Source organism: Mirounga angustirostris, unplaced genomic scaffold (assembly GCF_029215605.1).
Source record: "Mirounga angustirostris isolate CCGP_5_RB_7025 unplaced genomic scaffold, mMirAng1.0.hap1 SCAF_7, whole genome shotgun sequence".
Taxonomy (NCBI): Eukaryota; Metazoa; Chordata; class Mammalia; order Carnivora; family Phocidae; genus Mirounga; species Mirounga angustirostris.
In genome coordinates, this window is record NW_026991715.1 from 73,410,334 (window position 1) to 73,429,793 (window position 19,460).

At 35.5% G+C, this 19,460-nt stretch overlaps 1 protein-coding gene across 5 annotated transcripts in view; it reads right to left on the minus strand.

The window, feature by feature from the left end:
* The window catches only part of KIAA0825 (KIAA0825 ortholog), a 403,169-nt gene that overhangs the window by 279,650 nt on the left and 104,059 nt on the right, over positions 1–19,460 (minus strand). For 4 of the 5 annotated variants that reach the window (XM_064596374.1, XM_064596372.1, XM_045898686.3 and 1 more), the window contains 5 exons: positions 17,512–17,673; positions 7,490–7,584; positions 3,819–4,046; positions 1,883–2,148; positions 326–476 (listed from right to left, as the gene is read on the minus strand). In XM_064596374.1, coding sequence (XP_064452444.1) covers positions 326–476; positions 1,883–2,148; positions 3,819–4,046; positions 7,490–7,584; positions 17,512–17,673 — 902 coding nt within the window. Of the gene's footprint in view, positions 1–325; positions 477–1,882; positions 2,149–3,818; positions 4,047–7,489; positions 7,585–16,855; positions 17,250–17,511; positions 17,674–19,460 lie in introns of those variants that run through there. The other variant, XM_064596375.1, reaches the window with a different exon arrangement.

Below are 19,460 nucleotides of genomic sequence, written 5' to 3' on the forward strand. Positions count from 1 at the left end.
TTGGAGAAAAATATGAAGTTGTAGCATTTTGGCATAATCTCTTTGACTTTTCATTGTATCCCGTTATATTCCAACTTAGATAGCACATGCTGCAGCTCAAATTAAGTTATTTTTACTTTTAAGCAGAAGGAGAGCTCTGATGTCTAGCTCTTTCAGGTTTTTAAAAAGTGTTTCTCCTAAGTACAAATTCAATATTTAAAAAATATTATCCTAACAGCCTTCGTGTGTTAGTAATGCCAAGCTCATGTTTCTAATTAGCCAGAAAGCAGGTAGGCAGTAAAACATATTTGTGTAAAAAGGAGGGATAGTAAACTTAACTTCACACCTCATAAAAAGCTTTGTAGTCATCCCAGTGGTGGCTCTCAGAATCCTGTAAAATGCTTGTAGCACAAACTCTGACGCAGTAGTCCGTAACCTGAAACTGGAGAGTGTTGATGAATTCCTGATATCTTTGGACAGGCACCAGGAATACGGGTCTGTTCAGAGGGAATGATCAAAGAGACAGAGATTTAAGGCCTGTGCAGTAGACGGTAACAATCCCCAGTACTACAAATGGTTTTGATTATTAGATATCAATCATTCATTTCCTCCCAATGCTGAAGTCTGCATCCACATTCACTTTCCAAAAAGAAAAAAAAAAAAAAAAAGCCGGTCTTTGTTTTGCAAGTCCTTTGAAAACGTACATCTGCTGTTCCACAAATATGCACTTCAACTTGAGACAAACTGCATTGTCAATACATCATTCAAAAATAAAAGTATTCTTTGTAAGCCTATTATTAGAGATCAGTGCATTATTTAGGCATTAGGGTATCGTTATTATAGAGAACAACATGCATTTGTCAGAACTAACTTTTATGAAGCTATCACACGTCCCACAAACACACTTTTTGTTTTAAAAATTGTAATTTTGTAGATGTCAATTATCTCATAAACTGTTTTAAAATATTCTGCAGAAATACTGTGATTCCTGGCACATTTTGTTTATTAATTCGAGTCACCATATCTGACTACTTACGGGAATTAAAGAAATATCAGAGCTATATTCTGCATCAAGCCAAATTTATTTTACTTTTATCTTTAGTTATTTATATCACACTTTCTTATGCTTTCTCTCCTAACCAAGGGACTACAAATGCTGCGTCAGGAATACCGCAGAGATTGTCGGACTCGGGCCGGAAAGCCAGATCCACGTGGTCCTTTGCAAGAGGCTGTGCTGTCTCCTAGAGGGTACAAGGGTCACTGGAAAAACCATGTGGTCATCTTTATCCTATTTCCAGAAAATATACAGTCTTTTTAGACTACAAATACATGAGAAGTAAGACTGCCAGATGCTTTATGCTCAAATATTAAGGACAGCTTATTACTATACGGATGCTTTGAAATATGTTTACATTGGTCAATAGAACAGACGGAAAATGCATTTATTCTCTATGTAAGTCCTAACATCCTGTTTGCTTAGAAACAAAAGAGAGAAGTGCCTATCTCACAACTTGTATACAAGGGACAAAAACAAGCTTAGTTTTCCTTTCCAGGGTAGTCAGTGTGGTGTGCCTTACAAAACGGGAGGGTCTATTTGGTCAGGTCATCAATAGCATGCAGAAAATCGCTGCTCCTGATCAGAATATGGAAAATGTATGGGTTTCTCTCTGGAATAGGCCTTAGAAAGAATAGCTGTCTTTCTTCCTAAGCTATGTATCTGGTTTAATCGATCCCATGCTCCACCTTTTTGACATGTTCAAGTTAAGACAAATGAACGTAATTCACCATGTTCATTATACTTTTCTCCTTCTCAAATATTATCATCAAAATTTCACTCCAGTGATATCCAAAGATTACATGTTCCTTTAAGCATGGCCATCAACTTAATGTAAATGGCACTCACTTCTTAGTATTTTCTTTCATCAAATCATCATACTGCGTAAAATGCTGGAAGACATAGACGGCTGTGGAGAGCAACGTGTGTAAGTTTGTCAGGGGTGCTTTGGCAGGAAACTCCTTGCCTCTCTCTTGCAGTCTCGCCAGGACAGCTGTTGCCACTTTACAGCAGGCCTCCACAAAGTTTGCTCTAATTTCCTGGAAAGAATCATCTCTGCATGCCAGAGCCAGTGGAAGCATTGTGTCAAGTTTTTCCATGATGTCAGAACAAAACTAGGGAGAAATAAATGTAGCACTGAGTTATTTGTACTCTGACAGCACCGTGTAATTTATGTACAGGGGAGCCAAATTCCTAAATAATGAATTTGGCATCAAGCATAAATAAAATGACACAACGTTATAATAATCAATTTCTCAGTTTCTTGTAGAAAGTTAAATGTTTTATGTCAATAAGGAAATACCAAAAGGATGCTTCTCTATATATAACCTTCAAAACTTATGCTTTCCAGACCGAAATTATGAAAAACTCATGAAATGGCTTTACATGACAATGCTTTATTTGTAGTTAACAGAAGTTGGAAAACATGTATCCTCGATATTAATCTGTATTATTTTTGAACTTATTCTAGTTTCTTTGTTGAATTTTCATAAAGTATCTTATTAATCACCACCTATACATAAGGTCAATTGATTTATTTTAAATAATCTAGAAGCATCAGAAACAATATCACATGGCATCTTCTTATTGGTAAGGAGTCAGCAACTTTCAGAAGTGATGTTCTTGGCTTTTCAGTCGTTATTATCAATCTACTCTTTCTCACTGGCAAAGGAAGTATGAGGGATGGGAAGGCAATACTAGCCTGCACTCCCGATTTGCCAACAGTCTTCCCAGGGGAATGTTCTAGAGCCTCAGGTTGGCAGTAGCCAAATAAGGAGGCCATCTTTAAGAATGCTCTTTAAAAAAAAAAAAAAAAAAAAGATTTTATTTATTTATTTGAGAGAGAGAGAATATGAGCTGGGGGAGAGGCAGATGGAGAAAGAGAGGCAGACTCTCCGCTGAGCAGGGAACCCCATGTGGGGCTTGATCTCGACCCTGGGATCATGACCTGAGCTGAAGGCTTACCTGACTGAGCCACCCAGGCACCCCAAGAATGCTCTTTTAAAAACATTCCAGTCATAAGTTGCTGAACTCATTGTGGGCTTAATACTGAGTAACTGCATTCATTTATTTGCATAATTACTTCCTATTTTCTCAGTATGCTCTGTGACTCTCAAGGCACAAATAAAGATGCAAGACAGATGCTAACAAAATAGAATGTGCATTGGCGTGTAAATAAAGATTTAAAAGTTGCCTAGACCAATAAAAGACAGTAATTCCTTCAACCTACTCAATTTTTCAGGAGAAATCATTCAAAGGTATAGCCCAAACAAGCAGTTTTCCCAGCTCCCCATGAAGTCACAGAAGCGTCTGCTTTAGAGGCCTCAGACTCATGGAGCAACAAGTTGGCCACAGGTTTCAGTCTTTTTTGCTAGCAGTGGCTGTGGCCCATGGACACCAGAGAAGAAATCTGGTACTGAGTTAAATACCAAGTATTTGCCAAGAGACTCTACAATTGTTCTATAGGTTCCCTTTGCAATGTCTTATATATATATTTTTAAGATTTATTTTATTTATTTGAGAGAGAGGAAGAGAGTGAATATAAGTGGGGGGGCGGGGGAGGGACAGAGGGAGAGAATCTTCAAGCAGACTCCCCACTGAGTGCAGAGCCCATCACAGGATTCGATCCCACCACCCATGAGATCATGACTGAAGCCAAAACCAAGAGTCAGATGCTCAATCAACTGAGCCACCCAGGTGCCCCGCAATGTCTTATATTTAAAAAAAAAACAAAACAACTCATTATGCCAGTCGACAGTTTGAAAGGATTTCATTTGACACTTGCCTTTGCAATTTTCTTTGGTTGATCCTCCTCAGGAACCACATGACTGTCTTGCCAAACTTGCTGCACATTTACAAGGGTCATAGCATAGGTTACAGCCAAAGACCTTTCATTCTGTTCCTGTTGGAGAATTTTTGTGGAAAAATCTTCAATTGCTGTTGTTATACACTGTGCCACAGGAAGAGACACTTCTTTAAATGCACTTCGCCAAGCAAAATCTAGTGAAATAGCCTGAAATATAAATTTATATGAAGTTATATTAATCTTAACTCAGCAACAAGTGTTCATATTGTTATAGATATAAAATTATTACTTTCTTTCAGCATTTGAATATAGGTATTCTTTGGTAAATGGCAAAAATCATTCTTACAACCTGAAAAATATTACCCAGTGAATAAAGCAATATACAAAAACATGTGTATTCTTTATACAAAGTAATATAATGGCATTTCATTTTAATTCATCAGTGGATTTAATCAAAAACTTTTTTCAAAATTTAATCTTTTAAATATAGTTCAATAAAACTATCTTTATGAGAGTTAAAAGTTACATTTACTGTTTATCACATAAAGCAACCTTTAAATTCAATAGATTTAATAAAGCCTAAATTAGATTTTTATAGTCTTTTTTGTAGTTTATTGTTAACAAGCATTGCAACATAAGACAGGATTTAATATTCAATTTTTTATTTCTTTTTCACTCTCAGAAATCCAGACAAGCCAAAAAAGAGCAACAAGAAATTCCTCAGAGAAATTACATCAAGGCACCTTTCTAGAGTTTTACTTCTTTAGAATTTTACTCAGTTTCTTCACCCACAAATTGGTAAGCAGCACTACTTTTGTTCCAAGAGATGAGGAATTAAAATTATCTGCATTGCTCTGTGTTGGGGGAGTGGGAGAGGCTGCAGGGAATGGAGGCTGGTGGTGTTTTGTCTTCTTTTTTTCTTGAGTTCTGGGCTCAATATAATTATGAATGTATATTATCCCCAAGTCCTCTAATGTTCTCTTAAGTACTAAAAAATTACAGGTAGTAGGTGAACACAGGCTTAACATTAAATTTTCCCTGTTTCAGTGTAATCTTGCTTACTGTAATAATACACCTACTCCAACTTCAGAGGAACCTAGGCTCAATATGCCTGACTGAATTACTTATTTTTCTGGATCTCAGCGTTTTGGTTAGAAAAGTAAAAGAGCTGATTTTGAATGATTTCTATGGTTTGTCTCAGTCTAAAATCACCGAGATTATGATCATTAGCTTACTTTTCCTATACATACATTCCAGTCAGCATTTATTTAGTGCTTTCTGTATATACTGTATGAAGTAATAAAGATGATTCATCTTCTAGAGCTGAAATTCTATATAATTCTATGACTATAATCAATAATCAAATCTAAAATCAAAATCTATAATAAAAAAGTAGTAGCTCTCATTTTCATTACGTATATAATTATGTACATATGTAATTATGTATGTATATTTCTTTCTAAAGTATATTTGGACCTTTAACATCATAGGGCCTGAAAACACATTTCTCATCTTATTTTTACATAAAAATTAGTTAATAATTGAAACTACTCAGCTCATACAATCTCCTTCCTTATAAATGAAACTTCAGAAGGGCCACAGGTATAGTCCTCTGCCCTAAAGCATTTTCTTGGGACCCATTTATGATAGAAATGTAAAAAGGAACTTACCTCCATGAAAAATAAAAACAACAACAAAACTCTGCTTCTTGTTCTCCCCACCAGGGCATGTCTACTCATTAAAATCATTCATTCATTCATTCAATCAATCAAGGAAATATGTTCTGGTGAAAATTGCCATTAATTGCCATGACCTCAGTGACAATTCTGTATTTTGTGCAATGATGATTACCTTTGCCTGTGGTAATTTATATGTGATTACAATATCTTGACCCATCTGAATTCTCTTTTCAAAATACAGAAAACCAAGCACATTAACAGGTGCTCTTAAAAAGAAAACTGGAAACTTTTACTACTCAAATCAACTCCTAGAAGGCTGTTTTCATGAACTACTACTTGCCTACTTCTACTCTTCCCATCTGATGTTTGGCATCATACATATTCAGTTAGAATAGAGAACGTTTACTAGTTGATCCAAGAAGAAAGAGGAAATAATGTGGCTTTCTGTTCTGTGCACAAAACAGATACCTACTGAATGCCCTTCTTCTATTACCTAAAGCTAATTTCTTAATACCTACGCTGATTTTTGGCTAAGGCATAATATATAACTTTCCATTTTCCCTATTATTTCCCTTCCATTCTATATTGAAACTGTTAAAACTCTGGGGGTTTTTTGCCCTTTTATTTTTTTAAATTTCTTTTTAAAGACTTTATTTATTTATTTGACAGAGAGAGTGAGAGAGCACAAGCAGGGGGAGCAACAGAGGGAGGGAGAGGCAGGCTCCGGCAGACTCCCCGCTGAGCAGGGAGCCCCATGTGGGGCTCAATCCCAGGACCCTGGGATCCAGGACCCTCGGATCATGACCTGAGCTGAAGGCAGACGGTTAACCAACTGAGCCACCCAGGCGCCCATTTTTTGCCCTTTTAAATGTTTACCTGCTATATCAGTCAAGATCCATTCAGAAAACAGAAACCACGCTAGGTATTTCAAAAGGAAGAATTTTAATGTAGGGTGTTAGTTACTAAAGTGATGGAATTTTGAGGAGCCGAACATGAGATATGAAGCAAGACAGATATGAAGAGAGTAGGAAGCCACTGCCACTTCTAGGGCTGAAGGAACAAGAAAAGGGACTGTATATGGGAGTGTGGTTCCTGGGGCCACCAGTCTAAGTTAAAGGTAATGCAGACATGACAGGTGGAGCTGTGTGTTGAGATCAGGGTCCATGGAGGAGATGAGAGTCACAGCTACTACTAGAGATGTTTCCTAAAACAGAAAGAGGGAAAGAAATACTCTGGTTTCTCTCTATCCACCCTCCAGTTCTCCATCACTGCCTTCCATGGGCCCAAACTTCCTGGAATCCTGGAAGGCTAGTTCTCTATAACACAAAGCAGAGCAGGGGAAGAGTAGTAATGGATCTGAGAACAGGCAGAGACCAGTGGATTATTGATAAGCACTCTAAAATAAGAGACCAGTTCAAGCTATTCTTCCCTCTTTCCTTGCCTTTTTTTTTTTTTAAAGATTTATTTATTTATTTGAGAGAGCGAGAATGAGAGAGAGAGTACATGAGAGGGGGGAGGGTTAGAGGGAGAAGCAGGCTCCTCGCAGAGCAGGGAGCCCGATGCGGGACTCGATCCAGGGACTCCAGGATCATGACCTGAGCCGAAGGCAGTCGCTTAACCAACTGAGCCACCCAGGCGCCCTCCTTGCCTTTCTAATGTCCATTTTCTCACTTTCAACAATTACCTACAGCCCAAATTCTCAAAGTGTAGACGGTGAATTGGGATAAGAACACAGACTTCTTCACTTGCAGCGCCCTACTTCTTCCAGGAAATACACTGTGCAAGAGAGCGGCGTCCCAAGTAAATTCAATTTTTGCCAAAACTTATAAGCTTTTCAACCAGGAATATTTTTCTTTAGTGGCAAAGGGTAAAACTCAAAAGGGTAAAACCTTTTGATTCATAATGGATTTACAGACATATGATACTGTTTTATATGAGTAAAAAAACTACCACACTTTTTTCCTCATTCACCTCTTTCACCGGTAGCAATTGCTCTGAAGGAACTCTGGTTTCACTTGCTCTAGGTTTCTCTATTTCAACTTCTTGACTGGATGGATCCAAAATTCCTAGGCAAGAGAAAAGAAAACAAACACACAAACATACATTAAGAAAAACAAACCACACCAGATGGAATTAATAGACTCAGGTTAAAATTAATGATGTAGAAAAGCTCTATCCCTAGTATAGACACACATATACATATATCAAGATGCACAGAACACAGTCAACAAGACATAGGGTGATGTCACCATTTACAGTAACTACAGGATCAAAATATGTAGAGCCACTTTCCATACATACAACTTGATGGCATATGCTATTTATATTTATAGTTGATATACATTCATATATAATCTGTAAAATATAGATCCCTTTGTCATTAATATACTTCCATGCTGATAACGTTAAGATAAGAGTACAAAGTAAGGGACGCCTGGGTGGCTCAGTCGGTTAAGCATCTGCCTTCAGTTCAGGTCATGATCCTGGGTTTGAGGTCCTGGGATCGAGTCCTGCATTGGGCTCCTTGCTCAGTGGGGAACCTGCTTCTCCCTCTGCCTGCCACTCCCCCTGCTTGTGCTCTCTCTCTGACAAATTAAAAAAAAAAAAAAATCTTAAAAACAAGAGTACAAAGTAAAATTAATTTCCTTATTCATTTAAAAATTTAACTTCTAAACTTAAGAATGGTGCATTTAAGAAATGGTGATGTTCCTTAGCACATTAATACTTCTTTTCTTGAAATGAGGAAGAACAACAGTACATGGGTAAACATCAGCACATCAGGAAAAAATACACTATTAATAAGTATATCAATAATCCACTGCAAAAACACAAACCCTGGGATAAGAAATGATCTTTAGCTCTTAAAGTGGAAATATTTCCTTACCTTTATATTTTAGAATTAAGGAAGTCTTTTCCATGGGGAAAAAATAGAGCTACAAAAATGTAGTAAAAAATATGCCAAAAAGAAACTTCCCACTTTTCCAGTAAGGTTCTATTAATTATAGTTAATTTGAAATGAATGAGTTAGCATTTACCTTTTGTTTTTGCTTAGATTTGATATATGATGATCAATTATAAACTTTGATGTGTTTTTTTTTTAATTTTAGAATCTTAAGAATTGGTTTCTGCTTATGTCCCGAGTAAACAAATTTCAAAATCTTACCGATTCTTATCAGTAGGACTTTTGACTGATATAATCATCTCAAAGATGTGAGAGGTTTTTGCTTTTAGTTTTTTCTAAATGTGGCTCTATGCGCTGTGAATTGTTTAAGACTGATGAATCGCAGACCTGTACCTCTGAAGCAAATAATACATTATATGTTAAAAAAAAAAAAAGAAGAAGAAGAAGAAGATAGTAGGAAGGGAAAAATGAAGGGGGGGAATTGGAGGAGGAGACAAACCATGAGAGACTATGGACTCTGAGAAACAAACTGAGGGTTCCAGAGGGGAGCGGCGTGGGGGGATGGGTTAGCCTGGTGATGGGTATTAAAGAGGGCACGTACTGAATGGAACACTGGGTGTTAAATGCAAACAAGGAATCATGGAACACCACATCAAAAACTAATGATGTAATGTATGGTGATTAACATAACATTATAAAAAAAATAAAAATAAATAAATGTGGCTCTATAAGCATAATCATGAATGATTCCTAAGTAGTACAATTTACAAAAGCATTCTCTAGAAAGATAAATACTCCATTTGGCAAGCGATAATATCCTTTTTGGAAATTTTATCAGAGTTTATATATTGTGAGGAAAAATTTTCCTCACCTTCAGTATTCTTAAACATTTTGGATTTGTGAACACTTCTGAGAACTTGATAAAAGTGACAGAATACTCCATCCAAAATGTACAATATGATTGCATGGTAGGTGTGCATACACACACACTCACAAACACACATAGTATTGGGGATTCCCAGGCCCTCTTGCACAGTGCATTCATGAACCCCAAGGGCCTACTGACTGTAGTTTAAGAATCCTGCTTCATTTCTCAACACACACTACAACATAGAGAGGGTTTTAGATCAGTGTTATACCATTTAACATAAAATGCCTTCTCTTTTTTTTAAAAAAAGATTTTATTTATTTATTTATTTTTTCCAAAGATTTTATTTATTTATTCATGACAGAGAGAGAGAGAGAGAGGCAGAGGGAGAAGCAGGCTCCCGAGTGGCAGGGAGCCCGATGCGGGACTCGATCCCAGGACCCTGAGATCATGACCCGAGCCAAAGGCAGACGCCCAACCATCTGAGCCACCCAGGTGCCCAAAAGATTTTATTTATTTGACAGAGAGAGAGTACAAGGAGAGCAAGCACCAGGCAGAGGGAGAGGGAGAAGCAGGCTCCCCGAGGAAGCAGGGAGCCCGATGTGGGGCTCGATCCCAGGACCATAGGATCATGCCCTGGGCCAAAGGCAGACGCTTAACTGACTGAGCCACTGAGGCGCCCCTAAAATGCCTTCTCTATGGCTTGCATTTTACTATATCTTTAAAAAAAATGGTGCTATAAATAATTAATTCTAATACTGAAATAAAATCCAGATTAATGAAAGATTTTAAAGAAAAATGAAACTATAAGGCTATTAAAAGAAAATATAGAATATTTTTAAAAGATTTATGTAGAGGAGATTTTTCAGAAGGACACAAAAGCAGAAGCCATAATAATTCTGCATAAAAAATTCTGCATAACAAAAATATCATTAGCAGTCAAAATAGATGTGACAAACTGACTTGGCACTCTTTCTCAAAATGTCCATTTTTTTTTTTTAATTAGTAGACTTTATTTTTTAGAGCAATTTTAGGCTTACAGAAATATTGAGCAGAAAGTACGGAGTTTCCATATACTCCTCTCTCTCTGCCCTTAAATATATATATTTAAAGTAGACTCCACACCTGGTGAGGAGCCCACTGCGGGGCTTGAACTCATGACCCTGAGATCAAGACCTAGGCTGAGATCCAGAGTCAGACACTTAACCAACTGAGCCACCCAGCTGCCCCTGGTGTGGTATATTTTTTACAGCTGAGGAACCAACATTGATTATTATTACCTAAAGTCCATAGTTTACATTAGGATTCATTTTTTATTAAGCTTTTATTTTAATTTCAGTAGAGTTAACATGCAGTGTTATATTAGTTTCAGGTGTACAATACAGCAACTCACCAAGTCCATACATCATTCTGCGCTCATCAGGACAATAGCACTTCTTAATCCCTATCACCCACCTCCCCTCTGGTTAACTATCAGTTTGTTCTCTTACAGTTAAGAGTCTGTTTCTTGGTTTGTCTCTCTCTTTCTTTTCCTTGTTCTTTTTTTGTTTGTTCCTTAAATTCCACATGAGTGAAATCATATGGTATTTGTCTTTCTCAGACTGATTTATTTCATTTAGGATTATACTCTCTAGCTCCATCCATGTCATTGCAAATGGCAAGATTTCATGCTCTTTTACAGTTGAATAATATTCCATTATATATCTCACATCTTCTTTACCCATTCGTCAATCAATGGACACTTGAGCTGCTTCCATAATTTGCTATTGTAGATAACACTGCAATAAACAGAGGCTTGCACATATCCCTTTGAATTAATGGTTTTGTATTTTTTGGGTAAATCCCCAGTAGTTTGATTACTGGATTGTAGAGTAGTTCTATGTTTAACTTTTAGAGGAACCTCCATACTGTTTTCCAGAGGGGCTGTACTAGTTTGCATTCCCACCAACAGTGCAAGAGGGTTCCTTTTTCCCCACATCCTCGCCAAAACTTGTTTCTTGCATTTTTGATTTTAGCCATTCTGACAGGTATGAGGTGATATCTCATTATAGTTTTGATTTGTATTTCCCTGATGATGAGTGATGTCGAGCATCTTTTCATGTGTCTGTTGGCCATCTGGATGTCTTCTTTTGGAAAATGTCTGTTCATGTCTTCTGTCCATTTTTTAATTGGATTATTTGTTTTTTGGGTGTCGAGTCTTATAAGTTCTTTATATTTTGGATACTAACCCTTTATTGGATATGTCATTTTCAAATTATCTTCTCCCATTCTGCAGGTTGCCTTTTAGTTTTGTTGATTGTTTCCTTTGCTGTGAAGAGTTTTTATTTTGATAGAGTCCTAATAGTTTATTTTTGCTTTTGTTTCCCTTGCCTCAGGAGACATAGCTAGAAAAATGTTGCTAGGGCCGATGTCAGAGAAATTATTGCCTATGCTCCCTTCTAGGATTTTTATGGTTTCAGGTCTCACATTTAGGTCTTTAATTCATTTTGAAATTAAGGATTCATTCTTTGTGTTGTGCATTCTATGGGTTTTGCCAAGTGCATAATGTCATGTATCCGCCATTACTGTTTCTTATAAAATTATTTCACTGCTCTAGAAATCTCGTGTGCTCCATCTATTCACCTCTTTCCCCCCTTCCCTTCCCTTCCCTTCCCTTCCCTTCCCTTCCCTTGGCAACTACTGATCTTCTTACTGTCCCTATACTTTTCGTTTTTTCCAGAACGTTATTTAATTGGAATCATATAGGATATAGTCTTTTCAGATTGGCTTCTTTCATTTAGCAGTATGCATTTAAGATTTCTCCATGTATTTTTGTAGTTTGGTATCTCATTTATTTTTATCACTGAATAATATTTCATTGTCTGGATGCACCACAATTTATTTATCTATTTATCTGCTGAAGGACGTCTTGGTAGATTCTAAGTTTTGGCAATTATGAATAAAGCTGCTATAAACATTCATGTGTTGGTTTTTATGTGAACATAAGTTTTCAACTCATTTGTGTAAATACCTGTGAGTGTGATTACTAGATAATATAAGACAGTCTTTAGCTTGTAAGATACAATGAAATCATCTTCTTGAGAGGCTACATACAGTATTTTCCATTCCCATCAGCAATGAGAGTTCCTGTTGAGAGTCTACTAATTTAAAAAAATCCTTGTAAGAATTTAGTGTTGTTAGTGTTTCAGATTTTAGCCATTCTAACAAGTGTGTAGTGGTATCTCTGTTTTGCTTTGCATTTCCCTGATGACATATGATGTTGAGCATCTTTTCATATGTTTATTTGCCATCTGTATATCTTCTTTGATAAGAGTCTGTTCAGATCTTTTGCTCATTTTTTAATTGAGTTTTTGTTGTTGTTTTCTTGTTGAATTTTAAGTGTTCTTTGTATATTTTGGATACAAGTCCTTTACCAGATATGTGTTTTGCAAATATTTTTCTCAGTCTATGGCTTGTCTTTTCATCCTCTTAACTACCATACCTTTTCACTTGGCCATTTCACTTTAGAAATTCACTGTCCAGGTATGCATGTGCACATTTAAGACAAAGGTCAAGGAAATTTGCGCAATCATTGTTTGTGGTAGCAAATGAAGAGGAAAACAGAACCCTAAATGCTCATCAATGAGTAACAGGTTAAATTATGGTACATGTGCCATTGGAAAATTATTCACATATTAGAAAGAATGAGATCCTTCTATACAACTGTTAATAAAAAAGAAGCTCTGCATAGTATGACAAGATTTCATGTTATGTTAACATGGGGATATATACAAAAGTAGTTGTCTCTGGAAAGGAAAACCAGACAACTGGAATGGAAAAAGACTTAATTTTCACTATATACTCTTTTCTCTTGTTAAAAGTTTTACTATATGCATCGACTACTATTCAAAACAAATCAAAGGAGAAAAAATAATAAAGATCAAATTGTTAATGACATGAAGGGACAATGCTTAGATTCTTAATGTCATCTTACTTTCCTACAGAAAGCTCATAAAACCAGCTAATTTAAAAAGATATTTAACTCTGGAAAAATAACACTAGTTCAAACTACAGGCTTTGCAGATCTGTTTCTGGAAATAACTATCTGCCATTGTGCAGCTTTGGTTTAAGACTTTAAAAAAAAGTTAATTATCTTATATTTATCATTTCACTTCCAAATACATTATGCTTACTCACTCAAAGTAACATGCTTTGATGTTTATACAAACCATTTGCCTATCTTCAAGATGAATAAGAAAAAAAGATAAGCTTCCCAAGACTTCTTTTGCCAGTGAGCAATTCTACAGTAAGATCGAAAATGAATTATCAAGCAGTTATGATAACTTTTAGAATACCATCTTTTCCACACCAAATTAAAAAGAATTAAGAAACCTAATCCTATATAAAGAACAAAAGGGATCATTTTAAGGCAGTATCAGTAAGACTGATTCTAGACTAATAAGATACCTTATGGTTTTAATGAATTGTGGCATTTTTGTATTTGTTTGGAATTCAAAATGGTCAATATCAAAATTTGGCTTTGTCCAACTTTATGAGCTCTGTGAACATGTGACAAATTATTTCATCTATTTAAATATATATTGAAAACTCTATACACTTACTAGCATTGCCTAGAGAAGTAGCCCATTTTTGGCTCATCACTCTAAAACATACGTATTTGTATGCAGTCAACACTGGTTTCCTTCAGAGCATGCCCAGATTAAGGACGTCAGTAGAGTGCAAAGGGTCACAGGAAAGCCAGCTGCTAAACACGCTCCCCCTAAAGAGTTCGCTGTGGTTCATTTTACATTTCTGGTTAGTTTCCACACTGCCGCTTTCTTTCATAGAGAGTAGAGCTTGGCAGTACTTCCCTGTGACATCCACTTTCACACCCAAATTGGTCTTCATAGGCTCCCATTGTGTGCACTACAAAGCAACTTGCCTTGTTGGCAGCTCTAAGTGGGAACTACAAGTCTTTCTTTTCTTCACTGTTCTTTTCTGGCTCACAAGCAACCTCCCACCAAAAGCTGAATCTGTGGAAGAGACTACATCCAAGAGATAATACTATGAAAAAGTATGAAGAGAAGCCCAGGTGGCCACCTTGCAAATTTCCAATGTGGAAGCCTTCGACCTCTCTGCCCAAGAAACAGCTAAAGTCCTAGTGTAATGAGCTTTACAAACCCTAGGAGCCTCTTTACCTTAACTACATACGCCTCCCTAATACAATCCCTTAACCATCTAGCTAAGGAACTCTTAGAAGCCATTTGACCCCTCTTAAGACCCCCTAAGAGTACAAACAATCTTTCAGAAGATCTGAAATCTTTGATTCTTCTGAGACAAACCCTAAGTGTTCTTCTTACATCCAATTGAAGCAGCCATTGCTCTTTGTCATTGCTGGGGCTAAAGAAAAATGAGGGCCAAGAAACCTCCTGGTTTAGATAAATCTCAGATGCCACCTTTGGAAAATTTGAGGAACTGCCCGAGGAACAGCTGTATTCCAAAGGAGCATTAGAAGTGCCCCGTAAATCAAACCCGAGGCCACTCCAGAAGATATGATCACCTAAAAGAAATACCACAAGGCACCATAACAGTCAAATAATGTCGTGACATTTGCTGAAGTGACCAAAATAGAAAACCATCAAGTCATGACCAAAAAAAAAAAAAAAAAGTAAATATAATAACTATATATCTTTCTCTGAAAATACTTATGTCTCTACAGAATCTACTGTATCATATTCAAATTACTAAGAGCACTGCCAATTTAGCTAAATTGTCAATATAGTGGTAAACATCAAAATAAAAAGTAAAATATTTAGTTAATCATCTTTATATTTTCTCTATGTGATGTTAAGCACCTGGATATTTTTAAAACATCTGGACAATAAGGGAAAAAAAAAAGCCCTCATTTTCATCACATTGTTTTGGTTATATGGACATAGTAGGCAACTCTTTCCAAGATCTTTATTAGCAAAATATGCTCCAATCAAAAGAAACACACAGGAAACCAAATGACTTGATGTTTTTTCCCTTATTCCCTCATACACAAGATTTCCAAGCAAAACATTAACTATCAGGATAACTTTAGATGCATTTGGTTTCTTTAATCATCCATTTCAAGGAATCTTTTCCGTCCTGATTTAAGAAACCAATGCTTTTGATAAGAATTCATTAAGTTGGCTACACTGAACAAAACATTTAAGTTTTTCTTGACAATTCCCCTCAAGATCATTCTTTGCAGGGAGCCATTATATAAAGTTATGTCAGATTAAATCAATCTTAGCTTTGTTATAAAAAAATATGAATTTCAACAATGAAGAACACATATATCACATGGGGATGGTCTAGTACTTAAGAAATTTCTTATACCTGTCCTTTAAAATTCCTTCCACGTACGTTGTTCAATAACCCACAACTGTATTTCTATAATACATTCTTATTAATGTGAATTTGAAGTTACTTTCATCTGCCATGCTGCTTATATAATAACAAATTTGAGTAAGGAAGTATATTGTAGCATAATTATATATTTTCTCTGTTGATTTTATTCAATAATGGTAACTATTTCCCTCAAATATATTGCAAGTCTCAACACTGCTTGATCTTAATCTAAATGAGTTGAACCAGCTTTTTCTTTTTCTAAAATCGGTATATCAAACCTTTGCTTCAATTGTTGGCCATTTGAGTTTTGTAGCTTTATAATACTTCTCTAATACAATTTTAATTTTGAATCTATGCTGCCTTTAAAGGAATAAAATTCTTAAAATTCACCTAATTTCTCTAGAGCCTGGTCTAGGACTAAAACAATATGAGTCCCAAGAGGTAAGAATCTAGATGTGTTGTAGTCTGCTCTATTTCTTGATCCGCACTTCAGAGAAGATCTGCTAGAGATGTGGATGAAAGATTCAAAATCTTAGCCAGGCATGATGGATGAGCAGCAACACCAAATGTCAACTGCTTGAGGCAACAACATGTCAATCAAAAATTAGGATGGCATATTTATCTACTCAGATCTCTCTTTGACCCAGTCAGTTTAATCTAGAAGATCCTCCAGGGTTCATGTTATCTCCTAATTAAATCTACTGTTTCATTCTGTCTTTTAATTTTCATATTTTCTGTCTTATACTTTTATTATTTTCCTACTGGACTTTTTATCAGCTTTAGAAACCTGAAATCCACCTCCATTTTTCTTCAAATTATCTCCAAGTTTGAAAAAATGATCTACTTGATAATTTAGTAGTGCTACTTAATCTGACACATAGAAGGCCAATAAGCTATGCTTAATATAAAAGAAACTTCAGCCCTGTAACTTTTCCAATATTATTTACCCAGGCAAAATAAATAAGGAAATAAAAAAGTAAAATATTAAAGTAAATGTAATTCCTTACTAAGAAATCGGATTTTGAAATTTTCTGATTGATTGCTAATCATTTGGTTCCCTCACTTTATTTCGCAAATGCAGCTATTGTCCTTAAAATGACACATGGTATCATGTAAAAGAGAACTCTGTGTAGTTCATTCTGATATAGATGAAAATATTTATAAGTACAGATATGAACACAAAGAACATATTTTAACTATTATGCCTTTGAATTCCACCTTTAATGTTAGAAACATTATTTTAACATACACAGCATAGCTTTCTTCGAAAGTATTTTGTTAAGACTAACTAAACTTAAAACAACACATAATTAGAATTATTTATATAACAGCTCACCTTTATTGTTTGTTACCTACTAGATAGTCTTTTAAATACATACACTAAATCATTTAATTCTCCCAACCCTGCATAACATATTGAAATTTGAAGCATGTAACAGGAAAAGAAAACAAAAAGAAAGTTAGTTTAGTCCTACACCATCATTTTGAAGATGAGAAAACGGAGTCTAAGGTTTGCCTAAGGTCATCTGGCTGCTAGTAGCAGAAGAGGACCTACTAGATCATCCAGTATGCTTGTTTTTTTCCATAAGCCGGGCTGTGTTTCTCTGAATTAAAAAAAAAAAAAATTAATCTGATTTCATCTGAAGATTATTATCCAGAATTGACTTACAATGCTTTGTCAATTAGAATTATGGAATTTACCATATATAAAGATAAAAATGTAATTTTATGGTGTGCATTATATTTAACATTTATTTAAGGAATTGTATCATGCTTTTTTTTCCCCCAAGTAATAGTATAGATTCAGTGGAAGGACGTGAACACAGAGAGAATAGATTTACCAATTTAAACAAGGGAGCATGTTACCTGAAATATTTCTGGGTGTCCTGAGTGATACAAATATTTCTTCCAATAATTCTTCAACATTTTTTTCCAGCTTCAAGAAAGATTTCATGAGTTGCGATAAGAATTTGAGTTTATCAAAGGAAAGGAAAAGGTTTCTTCCTTTCTGTGGGCATTCCGGAGTTACTGTGAAAAGAGAAGATCAATACTACTACATTTGTACATTTTATTTGTTTTCTCAGTAAATACCGAAACAATCTATGTGATTTCATAAACCATCAAAACTAATAAGATCAACAATTAAACCAAGTTTATTCTTTAAGAAATGCATATAAAATGTCCTATGAGTGTCTTTTCTTTTGGGAAGCTGGAGATGAGTATTCTGTTTGATGAAAATATGACATTTAAATAATTATATTAATTCTCAGAGTTATAAACTAGAATGTGATTTGTTTGTAAAATCACATCTTATATAATTCTATATTTTAAAAAGTCTGGCACAACTTGAATCTAGTCACGAGGAAACATCAGGCAAACCCAAACTGACAGAAATTCTACAAAATAGCTGGTCTGTACTCTTGAAAAGTGGTATGTCACAAAACACAAAAACTAGGGAATTTTCTAGTCAAAAGGAGTCAAAGAAGACATGACAACTGAAATCAATACATGATTGGTATTTTATTTTACTTTATTACAAAGAACACAATTGAGTTAATTTGGTGAAATCTGAGTAACATCTATAATCTAATGCTCTTATTTCATGATTATTTATTTTCTGATATGGATAACTATACTGTGATTATGAAAGAGAATGCCCTTGTTTTTAAGAAATACACACTGGGGAAGCCTGGGTGGCTCAGTCAGTTAAGCATCTATCTTCGGCTCAGGTCATGATCTCAGGGTCCTGGGATGGAGACCTGGTAGGCTCCCTGCTCAGTGGGGAGCCTGCTTCTCCCTCTCCCTCTGCTGCTCCCCCTGCTTGTGCTCTTGGTCAAGTAAATAAATAAAATCTTTAAAAAAATAAGAAATACACTCTTAAGTATATAAGGAAAAATACATGTAATCTATTCTCAGTTCATGAAAAAAATGGTTTTTTAGAGACAGTGAATGCATTTGAGGAATTTTTTGAGGAATCTCAATATTTTTATTAGCATTTGAGGTATCTCGATATTTTTTTAAGTCTGAAATAAAAATAAAAATTTAGCTTAAAAGAAAAAATGACTAGACAAAGGATATGTTTTTTTTTTATTTTTTAAAGATTTTATTTATTTATTTGACAGAGAGAGACACAGCGAGAGAGGGAACACAAGCAGGGGGAGTGGGGAGAGGGAGAAGCAGGCTTCCCGCTGAGCAGGGAGACCGATGTGGGGCTCAATCCCAGGACCCTGGGATCATGACCTGAGCCGAAGGCAGATGCTTAACGACTGAGCCACCCAGGCACCCCAGATATGAGTTTTTAAGACCTTCGAAGCATTCCTCCGATAGCATTAAAAAGAAACAACTTAGTTGTTGAATCTAGACTACATAATTCATGAAATCATGTTTAAAAATAATTTCTGTCTAAATAATTGTGATATCAATTTCTTTCATGAGAACAAAAGAACTTAAAGGTTGATTTTTCCCTTTTATAATTAATGGGGTTTTTTTCTTTTAAAATTAGATCACACTATCATCTGAACGTAGAAAAGTATCGTATACTCTAAGCATATGAAGAATAGAACTAACCTCACCAAATGGCACATGGGACCAAGTTTTCAAGAATTTAAGGAATTCTTCCTTTATTATTGTCACTTCTTAAAACATGTATTTAAGAACTACCTTGAGGCTTAATGACAAATTGGAAAATTTGTAAACTCTTATAAAGTAAGCATAAAGTGCATTTGGTGAGAAAATACCAAGAATGCCACTTAGAAATAACGTAAGGCCTGGTGATTCCATGTGAAAAAAATTAACTTCATCACATGGATTTAAAA